At 42.8% G+C, this 26,591-nt stretch overlaps 1 protein-coding gene across 6 annotated transcripts in view; it reads right to left on the bottom strand.

Moving 5' to 3' along the window:
* Plce1 (phospholipase C, epsilon 1) overlaps positions 1-26,591 on the bottom strand; it is a 304,072-nt gene that overhangs the window by 50,381 nt on the left and 227,100 nt on the right. For 4 of the 6 annotated variants that reach the window (XM_006527394.3, XM_011247379.2, XM_011247378.2 and 1 more), the window contains 9 exons: positions 17,486-18,161; positions 14,987-15,169; positions 13,634-13,751; positions 12,757-12,913; positions 9,902-10,024; positions 9,679-9,815; positions 7,719-7,957; positions 5,981-6,042; positions 5,733-5,898 (listed from right to left, as the gene is read on the bottom strand). In XM_006527394.3, coding sequence (XP_006527457.1) covers positions 5,733-5,898; positions 5,981-6,042; positions 7,719-7,957; positions 9,679-9,815; positions 9,902-10,024; positions 12,757-12,913; positions 13,634-13,751; positions 14,987-15,169; positions 17,486-18,161 — 1,861 coding nt within the window. The remainder of the gene's footprint in view (positions 1-5,732; positions 5,899-5,980; positions 6,043-7,718; positions 7,958-9,678; positions 9,816-9,901; positions 10,025-12,756; positions 12,914-13,633; positions 13,752-14,986; positions 15,170-17,485; positions 18,162-26,591) is intronic. The other 2 variants (XM_011247380.2, NM_019588.2) reach the window with 1 other exon arrangement.

Here is a 26,591-nt window from a genome sequence, read left to right as displayed (position 1 = left end):
ACGGATATGGCTGGGAAAAGTACTCAATAAAACCCTTGCAAGCCAAATCCAAGAACACATCAAAAAGATCATCCACCATGATCTAGTAGGTTTCATCTCAGAGATGTGGGGATGCAATATACGAAAATCAGTAAATGTAATTCATCATATGGACAAACTGAAAGAAAAAAAAACTCTACACGACCATTTTCATTAGATGTAGAAAAGGCCTTTGATAAAAATCCAACACACCTTCATGATAAAAGTCACGAAAAGATTAAGGATACAAGGTGCATACCTCAATATACAGCAAACCTATAGCTAACATCAAATTAAGTGGAGAGAAACTCAAAGCAATTCCAGGACCAAGACAAGGCTGTCTACTTTCTATCTATTCAACACTATACTTGAAGTGTTAGTTAGAGCAATAGGAAATCAAGGGGATACAAATTAGAAAGAAAGAAGTCAAAGCATCACTATTTGCAGACAATATGATAGTATACATAACTAGCCCCAAAAATTCTACCAGGGAATTCATACAGCTGACAAACACCTTCAGCAAAGTGACTGAATAAAAAAAAAAATTAACTAAAAGAAAAAAAAAGTACACCGAACGATGTTGTGTAAACTTCGCTTACCTACATTCTCTGACTGGTTAAATAAAAGTGGCCAATGGCCAATTACTGGAGAGAATAGAGATAAGTGGGGCTTCAGTTCCCTGCCTTGGGGGCCACAGGTAGGAACCACAGGCAGAGAGGAGAGGGAGGAGAGAGAGAAAAGAAGATGGAGAACCAGGTAATGGCCTGATGGTGCAAATCCTGCACAGATAGGATGACTATCGGGAAGTAACTTAAGGAGCATAGCTGGGAAGTAGCCAGTCTAGTGTAGAAAAACAGTTTAGGGGTAATCATCCAGCAATTGTGCTAAAGCTGATTAAATAAGTCAATATGACTCTGTCCTGATTATTAGGAGCTGGCCAGGTCATAATAAGAACTAATAGAGTTATTAAATATCCAACAACACTTCTACATTGCTGGTGGGAGTGTAAATTTGTACAGACACTGTGGAAATCTATATGGAAGTTCCTCAGAAAGTTTTGAATCAATCTACATCAAGACCCAGCTAGACCACTCTTGGGCATATATCCAAAGAATGACTGTGAAAACAACTCAACTATGTTCATTGTATCTTTATTCATAATAGACAGAAATGTTGGGTATATACCCAACAGATTTTGTGAGCAGACTGGGGATGGGTGGGGAAAGGAGTGGGGATAAGGTGTTGGTGAGGCAGAGTTGGAAAAGAGAGTGTGGGGAGAGATGTCAGAAATTGGGATGCATTTGAGGAGTGGTGTGGAAACCTAGTGCAGTGGAAATTTCATGGAATGGATGAAGGTGATCCTAACAAGGTCTTCTAGTAATGGGGGATATGGAGCCTGGCTGTGTCTTGTAGCTAGGCAAGGCTTCCATTTGCAGGACTAGGTTGTATTCAACTGAGTTCCTAGTGAAGAGGGTCCTATGGAAATCCCCAAATCACCCAGGTTATTGCTAAGACAAAAGGTTACTCTCTGCAAACTGACAGTGGGGTCCCATTGAGGTGGACAACACTCATACAACTCATTGAACATAGAAAAGCTGAGCTGGTGTCTAAGTAGAGTCCTCACCCTTATGTTCCAGACTCTTTGGTGTGGGAAGGTACTCTCTAGGCTACTGAAAGAGAAACATGGATACCAACCTAGTCAGAAAACCTTTGACCTACAATCTGCTCTGCCTGTAGAGAATGCTAAGGTAATAACACATAACTTGTAAGAGTAGTCAACCAGTGTCTGATTTGACCTAAGATCCACTCCACGAGAAGGAACCTACACCCGACATTGCTTGGATAGCCAAGAACTAGAGACTAGATAGTTCAGAGACCTAGATAGTCCAGACACTACGGATTAAAAAAAAAATCAACAATTTTTTCCCTAATGATATTCTGCTGTACTCATAGATCCGTGACTTATCCAGTCATCATCAGAGAGGCTTCCTCTGGCAGCAGAGGGGAACGGATGCAGAGACTCACAGCCAGACATTATGTGGAGTGAGAGTCTAAATCTCAGGACTCCATCAAATCCCTCCCGTCAGAGCTCAGGGAATCCCGTGGAAGAGGAGGTAGAAAGAGTGTAAGATCCAGAGAGGATGGGGGATGCACAGCCCTCCAAATCAACTAAGCAAAGCACATATGAGCTTACAGAGACTGAGGCAGCAGGAACAGTGCCTGCAAGGGTCTGAGCCAGCTCTTCTGTGCATACATTTCAGCTATTAGCTCAATATTTTGATGGGTCTCCTGACTGTGAGAAAGAGTGGCTCTCTGACTCTTGCACCTGTTCTTAGGTGTCCTTCCCCCCAGTTCAGTTGCCGTGTCCAACTTTGATATGACAGGTTTTGCTTCATCTTACTATATTTTATTTTGCCATGTTTGGTTGCTATCTCTTAGAAACCTATTCTTTTCTAATGAGACACAGAAAGGGAGTAGATCTGGAAGTGAGGGGAGTGGAACTTGGAGGAGTTTAGTGAGGGGAAGCTGTAATCAGAATATATTGTATGAGAAAAGAATCTATTTTCAATAAAAGACAAATGTAAAAAATGTAATTAGCATACTGTCTGTCTAAGGAATTGTCAGTAGAGGTGAAGATGGTGAATTAAAGCCTTGACCCCCTAATAAGGTGAGTAAACATTTATATAAATCAGTATCCAATGTTGATATAACCTCTTCCGTTAAGACCCAAATTCTGCAATGAGAAAACAACTTTGCTATCAAAACGTAGCATGTAAGAATAGAAGCAAAGAGTTGTCAAAGATTCACCTGGCTATGTAAGCCTGGAATTGCATCCAGAGCAGAGAAAGTAAGTAGCCCGTAAGTTCCCCTCTTCCCTAGGCATAAGCGGGTACCAGTGGTCACTCACACACTGCCCCACCCACCCACCCACCCACCAAGCTTTGCCTCTTCAGCAGACTGCTGTGAGAACCTGCCAGTGATGCAGATGAGGCAGCATCTATTGACTACCCTGGATCTTAGGCTGGAAGCAGGAGGACTCTCAACACATTTTTGTGAACTGCAGCTTTGTAACATCTGCTTGGAGCAATCTTATCTTCCCTAGACCTGTCTGTAGACTATCTTTAAAATCATCACATGGTGAAAAGGTGGCCCAAGACAAGGAATTGATTATCTGCAATTGAGCTGATATAGTGTGACTCGAGAGTACATGCAATTATTTCCACATAACAGTAATCCATTATTGGGATGTCTTGGCCTCTAAGAGTTTTTTCAACTAAACATAGCAGGATGTACAGGATTTTTTAATGCAAGATTCTCCACAGGTTCTCCTAGAACTTGGTATAGTTTGTGGCCTTTATTCCCCACATCCCAAGCCCATCAGTTTCGGTTGGTAGCCACCATATCTATGGTATATTGCCATAGCTGAAGAGAGCTATGTAATCAGTATGTCAGCTGCAAGTGAGACTGCTTCCTCTCTGATGAGCTGAAACTGGTCAGCCACTGGTAATAGGGGTTTCAACATGAAAAGATTATAGGTTTTTGCTAAAGTCTGTATAACTTAATGTCTCTGTATTAGGTTAAAAAAGGGAAACTAGGGCCGGAAATTCCAGGTAAGGAGAACAGGGCTTGTTTTTGTTTTTCATCTGCCCAGGAAAGAAACTATGGGAAGTAACTGAGAGGACTAAGAGAGCCTAAGAGGATTAGAAATGAGCTTAGGGGTTCCTCCCATGGTCTAATCACACCAGGCAGTCCCTGTGAGGTGTGAGGTGTGAGGTGTGAGGGCCTCTGTGCCTTAGTCAAAAGCTGAGGTAATCTCTGCGTGGGGTAAAATATGAAGGAATTTAAAAATTCTTGAAGTCAAACAATGAGTTGGAAATCAACGCTCAGAAATGGTCCTTGATTGTTTTGTTGTGAAGACTGGACTCACAATGTATATACGTATAGATATAACTATGAATATGCACATGTGAATGTACATATAAACTATGTAGAGCAATTAAAATATAATATATATTTATTTCCTACAGAACAATGGATTTTAAACTTTAAAAAAATCTACATTTGTTTGTTTGTTTACTTATTTATTTTGTGTGTGTTTGTGTGTGTGTATGTGTGTGTGTGTACATGCGCATATGAATACCATAGCGTGTATGGAGATCAGAGGACAACTTGGAGGAGTTCTCTCTTACACCACATGGGTTCCAGAGATTGAACTCAGTCATCAGGTTTGGTAGCCAGTGCCTTAATTCACTGAACCATCTCGCTTGTTCCACAAAGTTTTTTTTTCTCTTGACTTTGGAGCTCCTTGTGAAAATAAATGTCCAGTATGCAAAGTGCATAAAAGATGGGTCAGTGGTCCCGTAGCAGAACTGGGTAAAGCCCCTTCTTGGCAGTGGCTTACTCATTTCAGCACAAGCAGCTGAAGGCCCTTGGCAGAGTCCTAGTTTGAAAATCATTACTCTGAAGACACATTTTCATTTCCTAATAAAAATTCCTCAGAATTCAGAGATTAAAAAAAAATTTTGTTTGTTTGTTTAGAGACAGGGTTTCTCTGTGTAACAGAGCCCTGGATGTTGTGGAACTCACTCTAGAGCAGGCTGGTTTCGAACTCAGGAAGATATGTGTGTACCTCTGCCTCCTGAGTGCTGGGATTAGAGAGAGGCATGTGCCACCATGCCCATTCTGGGCTAAACAAACTTTGGGGGAAAACTGTGTCATGGTCTACCACCAGTACTGGACCAATCTGGAGAACAAAGGGATTTCACGGCTGGGGGTGTATGGTTGTGATAGAATTTGTTTCCTAGCTTGTACTCCCTCAGAAGCATAAAACCACACACTTGCATTCCCTGGACCAGAGAGAGAGAGAGAGAGAGAGAGAGAGAGAGAGGGAGAGAGAGAGAGAGAGAGAGAGAGAGAGAGAGAGAGAGAGGAGAGAGAGGATAGAGAGAAGAGAGAGAGAGAGAGAGAGAGAGAGAGAGAGAGGAGAGAGAGGAGAGAGAGGGGAGAGATAGAGAGAGAGGAGAGAGAGAGAGAGGAGAGGAGAGAGAGAGAGGAGAGAAGAGAGGGAGAGAGAGAGGAGAGAAGAGAGGGAGAGAGAGAGAGAGGAGAGAGAGAGAGAGAAAGAGAGAGAGAGACATGAGAGCTGGCTGGTGGTTGGGTCAAAGGATGTGCTTTTCCCAGTCCAGAGAGCCCACTGCACTGTTTCCCAGAACGTTCCCATGGATTTCAGCCTGGAGGAAAGTGCCTCCAGCCCATGCAGCTTTATCTTTAGTTGGTTGCCATAGGGATGGATGGCTTGTCTAACGAATGGCAAAGCAAAACAAAACAAACAACTTTGGGGGATTAGCTCTGCAAGAAAGCCGCATTTCCTACTATGCTTTCCCACCACAATATATATTGATTTATTCAGCATTTAGTGAGATGATTGGATAGCTTTCCCAGGGGAAATCTTAATTTTAGTAGGGGTAGATCCGACTGAGATCTAAAAGCTGAGTCTCAAACAAACACTTTCTTTTTTTTCTTTGCCTACAATGCAGGGTAAGTATAGATTGAGGGGAAAGCAAACAAACAAGGAGGCAGAAAGAAGCAAAGAAAACACCACTGTGTGTAGCCTGTTTTCCCACACTTGATGGCTCTGTATAGTTCAAGCCATACTTTACAGGAGTCTGGGGGGTTCAGTGATGAAAGTCACACCGCAGCGACACTCTCTGTACCTGGCTATAGAGCTCCACAGAGGACTCCCCCTTGAGCTGATGGCCGGTGAGGTAGGTGTTGTGTGAAGATTCTATATAATAGTAGGAGAGGGGTAGCTGCAGTTCTTTCTTGTTCTCCCGTGACTCATCATTTTTTGAGGCGAAATTGTCTTTATCCATCAGAAACCTAAACGAAACACATGTTCTTAAGGCTGCGTCAGAGCAACGTGTACTCTTGAGTGATGCGATAAAAGGGTCTGAGGAGTTACCTTGCAAACCCTTCAAATGACAGTAGGCCTTGATGACACATGCTGACGCTAGGCTCAAATTTCTGCAAGGGAATTTTTAAAAAGAGATGTTTTTTAGGCAAAGGAAACTAAGAAGGAGAAAATAGCACCACACAATTAAAAATAAAACTGTTCTGTTTTCATTAGGAGATGTCTCAACCAAATATTTGAAGAGATGTCTCAACCAAATATTTGAAGTACTTTAGTTATGTACTGGTAAGATGTAGGTTTTTAGTCCAAAAGAAAATATTTATTACATATGAGCTTATTATACCAAGCATATTTATTTAAGAGAAAAAAAAGGTAGTGAGAGAAAAGAATAAGGCTGATTTATATGAAAACACAGTGCGTGTATTAGTTGAGGAGACGGTGAGAGTAATAAAGGCAACTCCCGTCCAGCAGTGGGAGGTGGGGTGCAGTGATTCAATGATTCGCTTGGAGCAGCCTCACGAAACATACGCTCAGTGGAGTCACAGTGAACCCTCAGTTTTAGCATCAATATGGGTTAAATCCAAGGGTCACACAGCTACTCCACAGATTCCACGGATTCCAGATCAGGAGATTAAGTTAATTCTGCTGCCTGTGACGCTGCCACAGTGAAGTTTCACTCTCTGTAGCTGTCACCCCTCGCCTGGGCTCCTGGGACAGTTTCCACCCATCTCCATCTTTTGTCAGGACAGTTCCTTGCCACATGGGCTCACGCAGACCTTCTGAAGCATAGATCACGCACCCTCCTGCTTAAAACTTCTTAAAGCTTCTCGTTTCACAAGGACAGATGTCAACCCCTGTCCGTCCTGCGGTCTCAAAGTCCTAGATGAGCTAGTCCTTGGACTTCTGCCTGAAGTTGCATCTGCCTGTCCTGCCTGGCTCTGATCATCATGGTAGCTTTTGATGCTCCTCATAAATCCCCAGCTCACTCTTGCCCCAGGGTATGAGTGAGCTGCTCATGTTTCTCTGAGGATTCTCTTCTCTCAGAACCTCCAATGATTTACTCACTCAGAGCTTTGCCCAAATGCCCCTCTCCAGCTCAGCCTTCCTGTTATCACCCTTTCCTGACCGGGCTCACTCTTGAAATTGTGTATATTTGTTTAGTGTTTGCCTCACACACCAGAAAGTAAGCTGTGTAGAAGAATGAGACTTTATCCAATACTATATTCTCTGCTCTTGGAACATGGATTGCAGAGTAAGAGCTAACAAATACATGATAAGTAACAGATTGGAATTCTGGACTGTTGTATGTGTTAGAACAGTGAGAAGTAATTGGGCACAACTTCCTTGTAATTGTCATTGAGTCAGAGATGCTCTAGAACCTGTGATAATTATAAGAATACCTATGGACTTGACATTAAAAGAAATTCTATTTATATCCCAGATATGAAAAGTATAGACTAGGTAAAATTCTTAACATCAAAGTATTAGACCAGCAAGCGGCATGCCGCACACATGATATCATACATGCTATGCACATGTTACCATACATGCTATACATGTGATATCATACATGCAATACACATGTTACCATCTATTCCATACATGTGTTACCATATATGCCAGCATGTGATATCATACTTGCCATACATATGAAGTCATACATGCTATACATATGATACCATACATGCCATACATGATATGTTATACACCCCATACACATGTAGCCATATATACATGTGATATCATACATGCCATACATGATGTGTCATACATGCCATACATGTGATACCTGGATGATGCTCAGGATTTCATCATATGTGCAGTGTTCTCCTTGGCAATTCACCAGGAAGTCATTGAGCTGGAGTATGCCGACCCCAAATATGCCCAGGGACGTGCTTTCAATCCCAGTACCATTGGTCACGATGCTTGCAGCAGCGATAGCATCAGATATCTGCCTCTGGTTGTCAGAAAGCTGCTGTTTACTTTTAATGAACAGCCCCAGGTCGGAGACGTTTCTAGTCAGCAAATCTGAAACACAGCCACCCACAGTCCATTCAGAAGTCTCCTTGACAGAGTTCATCGGTATTATGAAGTCAGTGCCCTGATGAAGCTCTAATCTGTCCAAATAATGTGCAGACTTGGTGTGAGTCCCTGGCTTCCCACAGTAAAGAGAAAGCAAAAGGAATGAATGAATGAATGAATGAATGAATGAATGTAGGGACTGGAAAGATGTTCAGAGAGATCCACCTGCTTCTGCCTCCTGAGTACTAGCATTAAGGTATGTACCATCACATCTCTCCCAAATTCAGATTTGAAAGAAATACTTAAAAAAATTATGTGTATGTAGGGGAGTTGGAGGTGGGTGTGCACATGAGTGCAGGTGCCCTGGGAGGCCAGGGGTGTCAGATCCTCTAGACCTAAAGTTACAGAGGGTGGTGAACCTCTCAATGTGGGTCCTGGACACTGAACTCGGGTTCTCTAGAAGGGCAGCAAATATTTTCAACTGCTGACCCATCTCCAGCCCTGGGTTTCTTCCTCCCTCCCTCCTTCCCTCCCTCCCTTCCTTCCTTTTTCCTTTCTTTCTTTTGAGAATAACTGCTTCTAAGCTTTTTCATTGGCAGAGGCAGAAGAAATGTAATCTTAAAGGTTTCAGTATCTTAAATGTGTAATTATAAACATCTGTATATAGATTTTGCATCAATACCATTTTAAAATCAATTTTGGCACATAATCAAAGAGACTAACTGCTGGACCCTACGTTAAGAGTGTGTTTAGTTCATCAAGAAGCCATCACTGTGTCAGTTTACATTTATTTTTGATTTAATTTATTTTGTCATTTTACATTTTAATCTGAAGTGTTCTAAGGTCCTAAGTGTTCTAAGGTAGCAGAATCAGGTATGGGAACTCTGATTTCTGCTCATTTTCCAGAAACCTACAATGAATCTAGAAGATAAAATGTAATGATCTAAAAGACACAATTACTTGGTTAGTTTATAGGTATTTATGTTTTGAGAGCTACATAAGAGTTAATATTCATACAAGGACAACATAAGGTTATAAATAATTATGAAGCAACTGCATGAAGAAGGTTAGTGTATATGTGCATGCATGCACATGTGTGTATGTATGTGCATGCATGTGCATGTGTGTATATGTGTGTGTATGTGTGTATATGTGTATGTCCATGTGAGTGTGTGTGCTCTTTCATGTTTATAGTTCTATCAAGAACTTAGGAGAAAAAGAACAAGTTTAAAGTTCATTGATAGTTAAAATGTTATAAGTAGAATAAAAGGAGACATTCTGGTTTACAAAGAAGGAAAGCCATTCTCTGCTGAGGTCACCAAAGACTCCCCTTGACAAAGCACAGACAATCACTGCCTAGGCCTGAGCGAGCACTTACCTATAGGTAAGAGAGAAACTGTTATTTCTCAATTAAGATACAGTCCATTCTTTATGGACACTTGGAAATGGTTGGGAAAGGGTGCTAAGTGTTCAGAGGGACTGGAACATTCTTAGTTAAACACCCCAATTTTAACTAAGTGCCGAAAGACTACGTGGTGATGGATTTCCCACAGGACCTGCCTACCCTTCAATATCAAATGACTATGGAAACAATTCTCAGTTTCACCAAGCTCCAGGTAGCAGCACACCATGAGTGACACGCTGAAAGTGTACATGGCTGGATGATCTCCTACCTTGGTTTTTGGAGAGAAAGCTCTCAAAGGGAAATGGTAAATTGTGAAACCAACCTAGGTCAGGCTGAAGATCGCTGGTATTTTCTTCGATTGTCAGGTTGGTGTAGAGTGGGGCTGACTCCGAGGCAGACCGATTGCAGGGTACAGAGTAGATGTCAAAGATGTCCTTCAAGTCCTTGCGGCTCCTGATGCTGAGGAGAATGGAAAACACCTCCCTTTTAGGGTTGCCTTCCAACTGTGGGTCTGAAGAAGAGTAAGAAGAAGGACCATGTCCTACCTGAATGATTTGAACAGCTCGACGAATTCAACGAAACTCATGTTACTGTCTGAGACCATGAAGCTCTGGAAGCCTTGCATTCCTCCTCGGATTCGCCCATGCCAGCTGCTGCTGCTCCAGGCACTGCAGAGAAACATGGCTGTCACTGGCAAGTGCAGACCCCAAGCCATTCTGCCTCAACAAATAGTCTCTGATGACACTATGTGCAATGGGGAGATGATGCTATAGCCAAGATTCTTTACTGACAGAGGGAATAAATATGTACTGGTAAAAGCATTCCCAGTTTACTCAACTGGGGGCGAAGGGCTGGGATTAATACTCCTTCATTAATGGAACAGTTCTTTAAAATTACAGATTGATAAGTCCTGGGGAATCTCTTAAATTTGGTGTGTCTGAAGAAAAGTCATGTTTTTAAAAATAAGATATCCAAATTCTTTCTTCATAATCTGTGGGAAACAATTCATGTTCTTTTCTGTATTCTAAATTATGGAAATGCATCTAGGAGGTTTGAAATGCGTAAATGTTTTTCTTTTTTCCTTTTTTAAACCAGTTCTTCAATGAAAACAGGGAAGAGCTTTTATTATTAATGGAAAATGTGAGTCAGAAAAATACGGAGACTGGAAGGAAGCCAATCCTTCACTGGAGCCCATCTGCACCTGCCAAGGCTTCATCCAGTCACCATAAAAATATCATCGCTCTCAGGCAAATATTTAGGCTGGCTGGCTCACCACGCTTTTTATTTTCTGTGTGGATTACTCAAAAAGTAGTAGGAGAAATGCTTTGTCTATGGCTTTCAGTCAAATCAATTAACCGGGTATTTCTCTTTCTTTTCTTTTTTCTTTTTTCTTTTTTGAGGAAGGCTTAGATTCCCCTCTCTGGGGGTGCATTTCAAGTGTTAATTTACGAGAGAGTACAAAGAACACTGAGTAGCTGGTCTACTCTCAATTCTGCTACCAGTGTTCGCTCATGGAGAATTACTTAGTCTTAAGATCTGACAGCCACCTCTCTGATGGGAGGGCATCACAAACAGATGGATTTACAGTTGTGTGTGGTGGTGGGCAGCTTACCATACAAGTTCAGGAAGTCATAAATAGTTATTATTGAAACACACTGCATTTACACCAGTGAGTTGCCTGTCTTCCTCTTTAAATTCCACCCTTGGTTCCTGTCTAGAAAATTCTGTATCTAGTCTCTCTCTCTTTAGACGTAGGACTTAGGCTCACTTTTCCTTGAACATAATTCAGGCTGCTGCTACTTCTGTCTTCCTTGTGTCTTAGAACTTGTCTTGTCAGGAGGGACTGGCCCCTCTCCCCCTGGGGATGAGATTTGACTTTGGATCCTGCATGTTAGTTTCTTGTCCAAAAGGCTTCCCTCCTTCACTCTGTTCTGCCTTTTCCTGCTCACAAGTGACTTAAATAAAAGGAAAACAGACTTAATCCAGGTGATATGTCTGTTTTATACATCCAGGATTCTTCATGGGCTGAAATATAAAGGATTCCATCTATTTTCAGATTTTAGTTTTATTATAGATCTGAATTTATGGAAAAGTTGTGAGAGTAAAACGGAGAGTCATCTAGACTTTGGCCCGTTTTTACCTATTGTGGATTTGATTGCACAAAGACTAAAGTCCAGCTTTCGTCACTCATTGGGAGAGGAGTCTTCCCTTGAAGAGATAATTTAATGCAGTCAGAATCACTAGCAAGTGCAAAGCAATGGAGACTGGTTTTGTGGAGCCAGTCTGTAGCTGTGCCCTCGTGTGCAGAGTGTGGAGGAATGAACACTGTCAAAGCCTACGTCTGTGTGCTGAGACCCACTCCTCTGGCGCAGTGCACAGCATCTGCTTTATGTGGGCTCTGCCTGGATCTTGCACATGTCTCCAGCCATCCAGCTCCCTTTGGTGGCTTTTCATTCTGTAATTACTTCTGCATTGAACTGTTGAGTTATTATTTCTGTTGTTCTTGTTGTTGATTTTGAGACGCAGTCTCACTCTATAGCGTGGGCAAGTCTGGAAGTAGCTCTGTAGGCCAGACCAGCTTCCAATTCACAGTGCCTCCATCTCCCAACAGTTGAAATTAAAGGTGTGCGACTGCCACCACCGGCAAAGACAGAGGTTGTTTCTTTTTCTTCTTCTTTTTTAATGTCTAGGGTCCTTACACCATCATTTGCAACAATCCCAGCTTTGGGGGTGAGATAAACATATTCGATTTGTTGCAATACTTACAATTACTTCGCCAGGCAAGCACAGCTTCCATCATGTGTCAGATACACATGTCTGACACGTTCCTCAACTATCAGTAAGGTCAGGCAGCTCACACTTAAGTTCGTTTCCCCTTAGCATGGTACTACCTGAAAGAACTTGCTGCAGAGACATGTCCTCTACCTGCTGCAAGGGGCAGACATGTCCTCTATCTATCTGCTGCAGGGACACACATGTCCTCTATCTGCAGCATTCAGCTCAGAGCCATTAGCCACCTGTAGTTGTGGTGCAATGAAAATGTGACTAAGGAACTGACTTTCCAGCTTAATTTAATTTCGAATAATTGGTGCTTGATATTAAATGCCTATGAGTAGTTAGTGGCCAGTCAGCTAGATGGTGCAGATTTAGCTTTTGATGACTGTCTCTGACCTTGGAAGGGTTACTGTCTCAAACAATTAGATGGGATCACAGCAATATGAGAGACTATGATTACAGATTCAGGAAAATCAGAATAATTTTCAATTAGGGTTTTTGGTTTTCACTTTAACTGTTGAGTTAGACCTAGTGATGGACTTTGCACAGGGAGTGCGGCACACGCCCTTCCACACAGCAGGAGTAATGTAGAGATTCCCTCTCTTTCATCATGTTAAGGCCCCACCTGGATGGACTCTTGTTTGAAGAAGACAGCACAGGGGAAGAGACTGGCCTGATGGGAGATGACATCCCGGTAGCCAAGTTGGGGGACCCAGCCGTGGTCAAAGAGTAGGCTCTTCTGGAATGGAGGGGGTTGGGAGGGTTAGTGATGACATTGGCCTCTGCAGGGATCAAAGGGGGAAAAAAAAAGAAGTGATGACTTCGCTCCTGCTTTCCCTTAAGTATCATCAAAACAATCTACACAAATGATTCTTGTGTAAGGAACAAATACCGAGATGAATGGGCCAGTCTGGTGGGTGTCAGCTGGCTACAAGCTAGCATTGTCTGGGAGCTTAAAAAAGCACACAGATGCCCAAGACCTCAGCAAAGAATATATAAATGTCTTGGTCATGGATGTGGCCATGGCATTTTTAAAAGCACTAACATCCAGTCAGTTGTATTCTATATAGCTAATATTATCTAGCAAGATTGGCAAGCCAATGACCATTTTCTTTCAAGTAGAGTGCACTTGTAGAAATACCTCTTGGGTTTCATATCTTACCAAGATAAAGAAATTATCTTAAGAATTCTCACCAGGGGCTGGAGAGATGGCCCAGAAGCTAAGAGCACTTTCGGGTCTTACAGGAAACTCTAGTCTCATTTCTAGTACCCACATCAGACACCTCACAACTACCCGGAGCTCCACCTCCAGGGCATCCGATGCTCTCTTCTGGCCTTTAAAGGCACCTGCATGTGTGTGTGCATGCATCAATGTTTTTTAAAAGAGCCATAAAAATTATTCCTATGATATCAAATTAAAATCATAGTACAAAGCCAAATCTTTACTTTTTCCATAAAAGTAAAACAAAAAGATTTAGATGTGAGCACTCTGCATTCATTACCCGACTCTTCTTGTTCGTTAACGTCTTGAGGATCAGAGCCGCTCCGGCTGCGACACTCTCTGTACATTTTGGCCTTGCGGGTAGCCATCTCATCGTCCGTCACCTCTCCACTCTCTCCCTGGGAACAGAAATGTTTCCATGGCTCCTGGATTATATTGTTCACCCTGAAAGCTTAGCTCAGATAGGTTTCTGCTTTCTAACCTGTGTCCTTCAATCTTGTCTTGCCTGGTGAGACCAGTAAAAACCTACGGTAAGGCTGCCCAAGTAAGCTAAGGTCATTTTACTCAGTGTGTTCTTCACTTTTACGCACCGTCCCTCCAGAAAAGGAGACTGAGAAGGGGATGCACAGCCCTGGAGTCGGTGGGGACATACAGAATATGAAGCTATAAAGTTTTCTACGAACCTCCCATGAGGAAGGAGTAGATAGCTATGAGACAAACGTCCTAATGAAAATATGTTATATAACCAATAATATACAGTGCTGCTTATCTTAATTTGTTTCATATACAGCACTCATCATTCATATCGCCTTCATAAATGTGATCTCTTTATTTTACTTTAGGTTGATTTTATTTTGAGACATGTCTTACTCCGTAGCTCAGGCTGGCTTTGAACTCACTGTAATGCTCCTGCCTAAGTTTCTGACACACTGGGATTACAGGACGGAGCCATCATGCCTGCCACAACCGCTTTTCTTTTTCCAGTCCTGCCATGGGACTTGTACTTCAGCCTCTCACATAGACGGTTAGGAATAAGCAGGACCTTTAACCTCTCTGCTCTCTTCTCCGTGGCAGGTGCTTTGTGTTGTGTTGGGAAAACTCCTATACACACTTCAAGACCCACCGTGTGTCTGCTGCTCTGAGGCCCTTACTGCCTGCCTCTCAGCACCATATTTTCTCTACTGATATAGCACTTTGAAGGTGACTTAACAATGAGACATATTTAGCATGTACTATGTTTTAAGCTGATGCAGCTTTTTTGTTGTTGTTGGTTGTTTTGTTTTGTTTTCTTTTGTTTTTGAGACAGGGTTTCTCTGTGTAGCCCTGGCTGTCCTGGAACTCACTTGGTAGACCAGGCTGGCCTCAAACTCAGAAATTCGTCTGCCTCTGCCTCCCAAGTGCTGGGATTAAAGGCGTGCGCCACCATGCAGCTTTTTAAAGAACTTTGGTTTCTCCTTGGTGTTTGCTTGATTCCTGACACCGACCCTGACACCTGAGAGGTTTGTGGCAAGCCCTTGCTACCACTGTTTTATCATTTATCTTGTCCCTAAATCAAATGACTTAAGGTGGCTTATGGCAATGTCGTGGTAGAAGACTGGGTGGGTATGATGCTTAATAAAGGAATTTACTCTACCCTCATGAGCATTTTCTTCTTTTTCTTGGTGGTGCTTATGCCCAGGGTGTTGTTTCTCTGCATGTTGGGCTTCTCAGCATTCTTTGCTGACATTCCAGGGCTGGGGTTTCTAGTGCTCCACCGCCTACCACCAAACAACTCCACAGCATGTGCCAAGGTTGGGCCTTCATACCGACCATCCTCCTGAAAAGAACCGTATGCTGAACACACAAGCAAGCAGCAACAGGGAATATGTATTAATGGTCCCAGTGAATCCCCATGTGGGTAAGCTCAAGTGTTTCCAGACGCGTGATCTGGACACCCACGTGGTTCTGTTTCAGACTCTAGGAACTTCCTGATAAGGATCTGATTGTGTCCCCAGTTGTCCTGATCACAACCTGGGTCATCAATGTACTTCAACGTCAGCTGGGGTAAACCAACCAAACCAAACCAAACCCAAAACACTTCCCATCTTGGTCTTAGAGGTGATTCAGAAACTAGCATTGTGGGAAAATTCATTAAGACTTTGCATATTAAGGGCTGGGGTGTAGTTCAGTTGGTAGAGTGCTTGCCTAGCAGGTACTTCAGAAATCTTTAAGACTTTGCAAATTATGATTCTGGGGAAATCGTCTAGCAACTAAGAGACCCTGGGTCAATCTTCAGTACTCCCCTCAAATCTATCTATCTATCTATCTATCTATCTATCTATCTATCCATCCATCTACCTACCAATCTATCTATCTACTTACCTACTGTTTTTTTTATTTGTGCACTCTAAATTTTTAAGGGTAGCCCTCCTTTATACTTCCAAGGAAGTATTTGTAAATAATTTAAAAATGAATATATGTGTCTGTGTGCGTCCACACATGTACAAACAAGTGCACATGTGTGCCATTGCCCCCGAGCACAGGAGTTTTCAAGTGCCCTGAAGCTGAAGTTGCAGGCAGGTGTGGGCCTCCTAATGTAGATTCTAGGAACTGAACTTGGGGCCTCTGCAAGAGTAACAAGTGTTCTAGCCACTGGCAATCTCTCTAGCTCCTGTAAATAGATTTTGATTCATTGAAAATAATATGCAGATAATAAAATCTTTTGCTAGGGAGGAGAGTCAATAAAAAATTCTTCGTGTGGGCTGGAGAGATGGCTGAGTGGCTAAGAGCACAGGCTGCTCTTCTATAGGACAAGAGTTTACTTCCCAGCATCCACACGGTGACTCAAAACTGCCCGTAACTCTAGGTCCAGGGGATCCGATGCCTTTGGCCTTGACTGGCCCCTACCTGCCCATGCACCACCCACATACAGACACACAGCAATACATAATTAATTAAAAAGTAAGAATGAAGCAAAGCCCGAGCAATGGTAGCACACACCTTTAATCCAAACATTCGGGAGGCAGAGGCAGGTGGATCTCTGAGTTGGAGGCCAGCCTGGTCTACAGAGTGAGTTCCAGGACAGCCAGTTTCTGTCTCTGGGAAAAAAAAAAACGAAAACAAAATCTTTTTAGAAAAATTCATGAACTTTAACATGCTGATATCTCTGTTCTATGAAGACCATAAAACTAATTCACACCCTTTGGTTAAGCTCCCCCCCCCCCCCCGGGCATTATAGCGAGTAATTTGTGTCCATTGCTCATAACCAAGATGCTTATCTGATATTGCTATATTTAATCTTCCCAGCTGCTCACAACTCCATTTAAATACTCATAACTGTGAGCCCTCGCTTTGCCCTTGACTGTGTCCTTGACAAAGTTAAGGGGACCGTATCTCTTCCACCATCCACATCAGCATCATTACATAGTTCCCTGGTTCTCATTATATTGCATTTTGAAGTTGAAAAAATATATTTTTATTTTCTATGTACATTTTTCCAAACTTGGGAAAAAGCAATGCTCTTACAGGGCTGTTAATGCAATTCTGGAGAAAAATCACACAGATATTAAAAAAATTTAACTAATAAAATTAAGTAATTTTTTTTTGGTACTAGTGCATGGCAGAGTGTTGTGTGTTAACATGTATGTGGAAGTCACTCAATCAATATTCTAATGTTTTATATATATATATATATGTATATATATATATATATATATGTATATATATGCATATATATATGTATATATCACATATATCATATAGTTTATCTGAAATGATGCTTTCAGCCGAGACCTTCAGTTGGGGAGACGCCTGTCTGAAGGGTTCCTTCCCAGATCTGAGAAATGCACTGATCTGTCACTGTTTTCACACAGAATAACAAGAGGACCCGCCGCCATGAGCAGACATGCATATCAATTTATACTTTGTCTTTACACACTGTGTGCTCTATCCACTCTCATAGACACGCTATGCACAAGTTCAGCTCATCTCCAGTTTTTAGACAGGGAAACTGGCTGGCCCGGGGAGGTTAGGGAAAGCTTCCCACGGGTACATAGGAGTAACTGACAGGGCTGGGAGCCTAGTAGTTTAAATGCCAAGTGTATGCTCCTGAGGGTTGCACAACCCGAGGGAGAGGGCTGGATACACCCCTTACCTGATAGAGGCTGACATACTGTTTCCGAAGCCACTGCTGTCGTTGGTCAGGGAACCTCCTTATCTTTCTCACAGCTGTAGTGAGTTCCAGCAATCCACTGAAAAGCATCTCAGCCGTGTGCTTTGGCGCCACAAAGTGCAGTAATCTATTGTCCGTGGTCTGAAGCCCATAGAGCAGTGTGACCCCCGTCTCCGATAGAAGCATGCTACTAAGTTTGTTCTGGACACACACAGTGTGTATATCAATGCCAGGGTGTCCCATGTACACAGCCTTCACTGAGAACAGATCCAGAATTCCCTCTGCCAGGCCGCTCACCCCGGCGTTGCCTGGGGATGGGAACTTGCCAGGCTCGGCCATGTTACTAAGCACACCGAGCTTGGGTCTGGCGCCTGCTGGGGAGGCAGTGGGAGGTTTCATCCAGGTCAACGTGCTATTGTCAGGCTGCAACTGGAGAAAGCAGCGGGCCGAGAGATGTGTGTCCTGGTCATAGTGGATGACTGTGGCCCCCTGCAATAGGAACTGGTGCACATCTGCTTGGATGGACAGCACGTACCATGGGATAAGCTCTGTCCCATGGTCAAAGGCTTTCTGTGACTCCTCGGATCCATGGGGGTCACACTCTTTGGACTTCTCAAAGATGTCATTTTCTGAATCCAGCAAATCTCCAATTATAAACCTGATTGGGGAAAAAAAAAAGATACAAGTTTCCTTTGTCTTATAACCAGAAGGGGACCAACACAGAGCCTGTTCTTCACACACAGTAGATGGTTTCTCATTCTGCTATAAATTCAAGTAAGCATGGGAAATGTAAAATGCTAAACCACACTGGCTAACTTATTTATACTTACAAGGCACCTGACCACAGGCATGCTTTGTGGTGCCTGTGACGGTTTTGAGAAGTACGACTGGGCATTTTGTAGAAGGAGCTTTAGTTAGGATCTGTCTGGTGTTTTGCTCAAAACGAGACCAAGATTATGGGGTTGGGTGAGGACTGGTACAGCAATAAAACAATATCCTTATCACACTTTATAAACTGCACATACTTCTAACATGACAACCCACTGATGTGGACCTTAAACATGACTGAGGTAGTGTTCTTCATACCCCAATGTATTATTATTATTATTATTATTAGTTTATTTTCTAAAGATTCTTTCCATATACACTAATTAGATGCAAATCACTAAATCCAGATGACACTGAAGGAGAGAGGCATTACACTTCCACCTCCTAGGGAATGGAGAAGCTACGTGTTACATTTTTGGAATTCTTCTGCACAGGGAATTTATCTCTTCCCCCCATTTGTTTGCTTCCTTATCAATTTTACAGGCCAGATACTTACTGTAGGGACTTATGGATATTTAGCTAATGCTTTGAGTGAGTTATAACTTAATCCTACCTTATTTATTTGGTCCCACTAGAAGCTCTTTTGGCTTGTGCTTCTTTCACAGACTCAGATCTGTTTGCGTGGATAGTTAGTTGATCTGCTTTGGAGCACTCGCTACTTTGTGGCACCGTAAGAGGCTCCCTGCTTCCATCCCACAGTCAGCCATTTACCTAAAGGAGCTTGCTTCTTTTTACTGAAGGATGATATTAGAAACCAGTTTTTGAATGCTAGGTGCAAATACATAAAATTTCACCCCACTTTCTTGATGTCACATGTTATAATAAAAAGTGAAAAAGAAAGAAAAGCTTGCATGGTGTACTGGCTAGTTTTGTGTTAACTTGACACAGCTGGAGTTACCACAGAGAAAGGAGCTTCAGTTGAGGAAATGCCTCCATGAGATACAACTGTAAGGCATTTTCTCAATTAGTGATCAAGGGGGAAGAGCCCCTTGTGGGTGGGATTATCTCTGGGCTGGCTGTCTTGGATTCTATAAGAGAGCAGGCTGAGCAAGCCAGAGAGGCAAGCTAGTAAGGAACATCCCTCCATGGCCTCTGCATCAGCTCCTGCTTCCTGACCTGCCTGAGTTCCAGTCCTGACTTCCTTTGGTGATGAACAGCAGCATGGAAGTGTAAGCTTCTTGGTCATGATGTTTGTGCAGGAATAGAGACCCTGACTAAGACACATGGGTAACTTAGCTTCCCTCCAAAAGGCCACACCTGTCTCCCCTCAGTGACAATGGAAAGAACTCAAACACTCATGTGTATCTCCACACAGAGGTATTGTCAGGCTGCAACTGGAGAAAGCAGCGGGCCGAGAGATGTGTGTCCTGGTCATAGTGAATGACTGTGGCCCCCTGCAATAGGAACTGGTGCACATCCGCTTGGATGGATAGCACGCACCGTGGGACGTCCTCTGCAGTCACTCTGAGAAGAATATGTGGATCTGCCCCTGTATTCTGTGTGATCTTGTTAAAACATTCAAGCTAAGAGTCTCTCTCCACTTATCTACTAAAGAAGTAGTCGGTGACCTCACCAAGCAGGGGAAGGCATCAAACAAAGCAAAGATCACAAGTGCACCCAGCTCCAGGTCTGGCGCAGTGAAGGGCACCACTATGAACAAATTTAGGGAAACCGACATCATTCATTTGACCTCTTCTCCACTGCCTCTGTTCCAGGTTGACTAGCCAGCGGTATCCCTGGGATGGCTTTCTTCAGAGGTCACACCTAAATTTCTCTCTGGGGCCACTATCCTATTTTTTCCTGTGTCACTTGGTGGTAGATTTTTAAGTGAAATGGCTGGGGTAAGGGTAGCTGATACCTGTAATTGCAATACTAAGGAGAATGAGGCAGAATTGTCATGATTTTAGGCCAGTCTCAGCTACACAGTAACTTCGTCTGAACTACAATGTAACATCCTATTTCAAAAACCAACCAACCAACCAACCAACTAAAGTTGAAAGTTTGTGAGCATTGATAATGATTAAAACATAACCTGGTGGTTTAAACACAGAATTTGTGATTTTAATTTAATGTAACAAAGTGTTTCCAGTGAAAAACTACAGGTATTATGAAAAAAACAAAAACAGTATCTAAATAGAAAAAAAAAAGATATGGCTTGTGATGGTTTGTATATTCTTGGACCAGGGAGTGGCACCATTTGGAGGTGTGGCCTTGTTGGAATAGGTGTGACCTGGTTGGAGTAGGTGTGTCACTGTGGATGTGGGCTTAAGACTCTCACCCCAGTTGCCTGGAAGTCAGTCTTTCACTAGCAGCCTTTGGATAAAGATGTAGAACTCTCAGCTCTGCCTGTACCATGCCTGGCTAGATGTTGCTATGCTCCCACCTTGATGATAATGGACTGAACCTCTCTGAATGTGTAAGCCAGCTCCAATTAAATGTTGTTTCTTATAAGACTTGCCTTGGTCATGGTGTCTGTTCACAGCAATAAAACCCTAATTAAGACATGGCTATTCTGAAGTCTGTTTGTGCTTCTCAGAGATGAGGTAAGCTATGTAGAGGGTACAGGGAGGCAGTCTTTCTTGGCATCAGTATTTATTTTCAAATACAAAGGTAACTAATGCCAGATGGTAATAATTCCATTAAAAAGCATTCATCCAAGGGCTAATTTCCAAAATAAAATTGACAATTGTTTGTAATGAAATAAATTCATTTTAAGCAGGAAGCTACTAGCATCTTTTGTCTCTGATAAGACAGAGTGGATTTTATGGAGTTCTGAGCCTGTGTCCCCTGGGAGACAATTTTTTGTGGGTTTATGAAAATGGATAAGATGGAAAATTAAGATTTATGTATGAACCAAGCAATGTTAACCAGATCAAAGATGTGGTCAGCCAGCAGAGAAACCACCTCATCATTTTTAGGCATCAAAACGGAAAGAAGGTTTTAACCCTGCCTTTGAAGAGCTTCTATGGTATTCGGTATTAGAAACCAGAAACTGATATCTGATCGATTTTCTAGGGATACCTGATGAAAACCCTGTGTGTCAACATGCTTATATATTTTCTTTGTAACTGTTTATTACTTTATAGAAATTTACAATGACTATTTGAACGGGAATCACCAACTGATAAAGACTAAATGTTATTTTTTAAAACAGAAGAATAGGGCTGGTAAGATAGCTCAGCAGGTAAGAGCACTGACTGCTCTTCCAAAGGTCCTGAGTTCAAATCCCAGCAACCACATGGTGGCTCACAACCATCTGTAACAAAAATCTGATGCCCTCTTCTGGTGTGTCTGAAGACAGCTACAGTGTACTTACATATAATAATAATAATAATAATAATAATAATAATAATAATAATAATAATACCAGAAGAATATCAACTTTCCATGATTTGTTACAGCTACTCCAAGTGATTAAAAAAAAAAAAACCCAGTGTTTTAAAGTTTTACCTTTGTGCAAAACTTGTGCTTTTAATTAACTTATCCTTTTTCTCAGTTATAGCTAGTTATTTAGTTATTTAGTCAGTTATTTTCTAACAGAGACCAGTGTTGGCTTGTTTCATGTCAACTTGACACAAGTTGGAGTGATTTGGGAAGAGGAAATCTCAATTGAGAAAATATCCCCAACCTGTGGTGCCTTTTTTTATTTTTTTTTGATTGATGATTGATGTGGGAGGGTCCAACTCAGTGTGGGCAGTGCCATCCATGGAAAGATGGCCCTGGGTGTGTCTGAAAGCAGACTGAGCAAGCTATGAAGAACAAGCCAGTAAGCAGGCTTCCTCCATGGCCTCTGCATCAATTTCTTCCTTGAGTGCATGCCTTGAAGCCTCTAGATAACAGACTACAAGCTGTCAGCTAAAATGAATCCTTTCTTCCCCAAGTTGTTTTTGGTTATGGTATTTTATTACAGCAATACCCTAACTAAGACAAGAACTGTTCCAAATCCAAGGAAGTAGTATGAAGAAAAGCCAAGGATTGCTGCTTTCCAGCAATGTTCTTAGGATATAGATGATGTCTTTAGTACTGCTGGGCAGAAGTTCCACTCAGTTTCATGCTCTAGCTGTGCTCTTTATCACTTAAGCCAGTGTCTTCAGCTTTCTAGGTGCTTCCTCATCTGTACAGAGGACCTATAAGCACACCATAAACCGTCAATGGCATTCGAGTAGTCTCTTCATTCTATTCATTTTCTGCTGAGATCTTGGATGTGTGTGTAGGAGTAGGGGGTGGAGATTGGGTGTGGAGGCCAGAGGTTGGTAATGTCTTCTTCAATTGATCTCTACCTTAGTTTTTGAGACATGGTCTCCCACTGTACCTGGAGTTCACTATTCACCTAAAGTGGATAGTCTGCAAGTCCCAGGAATCCTGCTTCAAACTCTTCAGTGCCAGGGTTAAGGGCACATTATGTTGTTGTTGTTTAAACATGGATGCTGGAGATCTGAACTCAGATCCTCATGCTAGCATAGCAAACATACTTAGTCATCTCCTCAGTGTCAGGCCATGAGATAGATATAGAGATTGGTGTTTTGCTTGCATGTCTGTCTGCTGTTTATATGTGTGAGAGAGAGGGAGTCAGATCCCCTGGAACTGGAGTTATAGACAGTTGTGATCTGCTGTGTGGGTGCTGGGAATTGAACTCGGGGCCTTTGGAAGAGCTGCCAATGCTCTTAACTACCGAACCATCTCTCCAGCGCTGTGGATATAAGCTTTTTTTTTTTGGTTTCCGAGACAGGGTTTCTTGACAGTGCCCTGGCTGTCCTGGAACTCACTCTGTAGACCAGGCTGGCCTCAAACTCAGAAATCTGCCTGCCTCTGCCTCCCGAGTGCTGGGATTAAAGGTGTGCGCCACCACCGTCCAGCTAGATATAAGCTTTTGATGATTGCTTTTTCTGGGGTTTCTATGACTACTCCCATTGAGTTTTCTGGCAGGAGCAGCTAAAGGCTTTGAGAGGAATTCTAACACACTGCATGTTGGGTAAACTGAAGGATCATTAGATTGCTTGGTTCCTTCCTTCCTTCCTTCCTTCCTTCCTTCCTTCCTTCCTTCCTTCCTTCCTTCCTTCCTTCCTTCCTTCCTTCCTCCCTCCTTCGTACCCTCCTCCCTCTCTTCCTCTTTCCTTTTTTTCTTCATTTCTTATCTTTTTTTCACTGAGTTGGGCATTGACTTATGAACAAGGGCTGGAGGCTATTGTTTTTAAATTCAATAGAGCCCAGTTCCATTGTCTTTTAGGACCTGAAAAACACTGTGAGCTAAGACACTCTGAACGGGGCATTTTCACAAGATGCTCTGGACAGAGGCAAATAAGGAAACAGTGGTTATTGGGATGGCTGCCGGAAAACCTATGAAATCCTGCCTCCCTGCCATGCATCCAGGGCTTCCTTTTAGAGTAGCAGTCACTTAAGAGCCAGGAAATTACTTCCACTCCTTAGGACAAAGGTCTGAAAGTGAGGATTTCAATATGTCTTTCCAGCTTTGTGAAATAAATATTTGCATCTTTGCGGTTTTCTTCCCCCATTCTCAGGATGCTTACAACAGGATCTGGAAAGTGGACGGTGGAAGAGAATGTTCTTAGGATATAGGTGATTAAGTGATGAGGGCAAAAGGAAAGGAATAAATAGAAAAATGGAAATAAATTTCTCATAAGAGGTAACTTCCGTGTCAGATGCAGACTAGAAGCTACCTCCCTGAGACACAGACACACAGACACAGACACACAGACACACAGAAACACACACAGACACACACAGAGACACACACACAGACACACACAGACACACACAGAGACACACACAGACACAGACAGACACACACAGACACACACACAGAGACACAGACACACACACAGACACAGACAGACACACACACACACACAGACACACAGACACAGACACAGACACACACACACACAGAGACAGAGAGAGAATTACTAAAGAGAGGTAGAGCTTTGGAAATCCATAAAAGGGGCAACAGGAGAGCTGAAAGGTGCAGAGAAGCAGAAGGCCACCACACTAAGCACAGCACTGGTGGCCTGGATCCCTGGCACAGGAAAGCAGAAACAGAAATGTCATCTGGAAGGTATACAGTCAGATGGCTCTGGAGGGAAGATACTGGCAGTCCCAACCACAGACAAATCCACACTTCTCCTGAGTCTCAAATCCAGTTGTAGGTCTTGCTGAGATGGTGACTTCTTTTGTGGGAAGAGCCAGCAGTGGAAAAGAATTCAGCCAGCTCTGAAGGGTTCTCCCATCCCAAGGGAGTCAAGTCTGTCATTGAAAACTGGGCTACCCTGGCAGCTAAAGAAAAGGGAAGACTCACAAGACGAGGAATCAGAGTCAACTGGCCCTAGCCCCAAGCTTAAGAGACAAATTTGGGGGGTAGTTGTAGAGAACATGAAGGCTGGATGCTGGCATGTGACAGAAGGCCAGGAAGAGAAGTGCATAGGAAAAAGGTGGTTCTGCCCTCAATGGCTGGAAGCAGAGCTCATCAACTGAGGGCCAGTCTGGCCCTTAACAGCCTTGAGCCAAAGGTCAGCAAATTGAGCAACCTCTGGAGCTACCACGCTGGCATGGAGTTGCAGTAGAACCCTTGATAGCCAAAGCTGAATCCCCCCAGCAGGGTAATTAAAGCTGAGTGGATTTTGAAAGCACAAAGACAGATCCACCTGTATAAATCTTAGTAGAATGACTGCTTCTTCTACTCCCAATGAACTTGGGAGAAACCTCTGAGCTACATTAGCCATCCTATAGAATGTGAATGGGGACTCTTGGGAGGATTGGAGAAAAGTGCTTAGACCGTAGACTACAAAGCCAAGTGTAGCCAGCAGAGGGCCCTGGTGTGCAAAGAAGAGAAGATCAGATGCTTGCCCCAAACAGGACCAGTGGCTGCCATAAACCATAAAAAAGTAAAATATCCAGGGGTCTGACCCACCGTCTCCCTGTTGCATATACCCTGAAGTCTGACTTACCTTCTCCCTGATCTATATAACCAGCAATCTCCCAGAATTCACTCTAATCCTTCACCTTTTTTCCCCCTCCTGTGTGTTTTTCTTTTTTCTTTTTCTATTTTTAAATGCTTTCTTTAATTCTGTAAGGCTGTGACAGGATGCACTCTGATCATGTTCATTCCCCTCTCCCAAGTCCTCCCAGATTCTCCTGCTCCTCCCCTACCAACACAAATTTTTGTCACTCCCTGACACAGTTAACTGCTACTGGTATAGTGTCTGCCCTGGAGTGTGCTCAGTGTACCAAAGTCACTCCATTGAAGAAAACTGACCTTTTATTTGCCAGCAGTAATTAAACGTCAACATCTCCTCTGGGCCCTAGTGGAGAACCAATAGTATTATTCTGCTAATGATGTATTGCCATACCCATAGATGAGTGTATCCATCGACCCTCATCCTTCAACCCTCATCAGAGAAACTTCTTGCAGTAGACTCCAACTGACACAGAGACTCACAACTAGCCAATGAGAGAGAATACTAAGCCCTCAATGGGATGTCGATCCTTCATTTCTTCCCTCATAGCTCGGGGATCTTTGCCGAAGAAGAAAAGATTCTAGGAGCCAGAGGTGGTGAGTGACTTCAAGGAAACAATGTTTTCTGGACACACATGAACTCCCAGCAATTGTGACATCATGCTCAAGACCAGCTCAAGGACAAGCCAGACAAGATCCCAGCATGGAGGAGAGGAACTGGGCACCAAATCCCCCTTTAAATGCTTTTATTACTATTTCACTTTATTGTGTTTTAAAAGGCTTTGTGTATCTTTATGTATTCTTTTTGTTTTGTTTTGTTTTGATTTGATTTTCGAGACAGGGTTTCTCTGTATAGCCCTAGCTGTCTTGGAACTCACTTTGTAGACCAGGCTGGCCTCGAACTCAGAAATCCGCCTGCCTCTGCCTCCTGAGTGCTGGGACTAAAGGAGTGCGCCACCACGCCCTGCTATGTATTCATTTTTTTATTCCCCTTTATACATCTACCTAACTTTGTCACCCATGTTTTTTCTGGACAGTTTCTTTTTCTGGTCTCCCTTTTAGCTTTTCTTTCTACTGCACTCTTAGTAGTGTTTTGGACCCACTGGCTTAAAAAAAACCTATCAGAATTTAATTTTTCCTATTTATTTTTTCTCACTTATCTACTTATCTCCTTTTGATCACGGGTCTGCTCACGATCATAGAGCATTTCTTTATTTTATTTTTCTAATTTCGTGCTTTTCCCTCTTGCCCTTCATTACACTTTTGACTCCCACACTTTCTTTGGTTTAT

The sequence above is a fragment of the Mus musculus genome, chromosome 19 (genome assembly GCF_000001635.26).
Source record: "Mus musculus strain C57BL/6J chromosome 19, GRCm38.p6 C57BL/6J".
Classification (NCBI taxonomy): Eukaryota; Metazoa; Chordata; class Mammalia; order Rodentia; family Muridae; genus Mus; species Mus musculus.
This window is presented reverse-complemented; position numbering and strand designations above follow the sequence as displayed.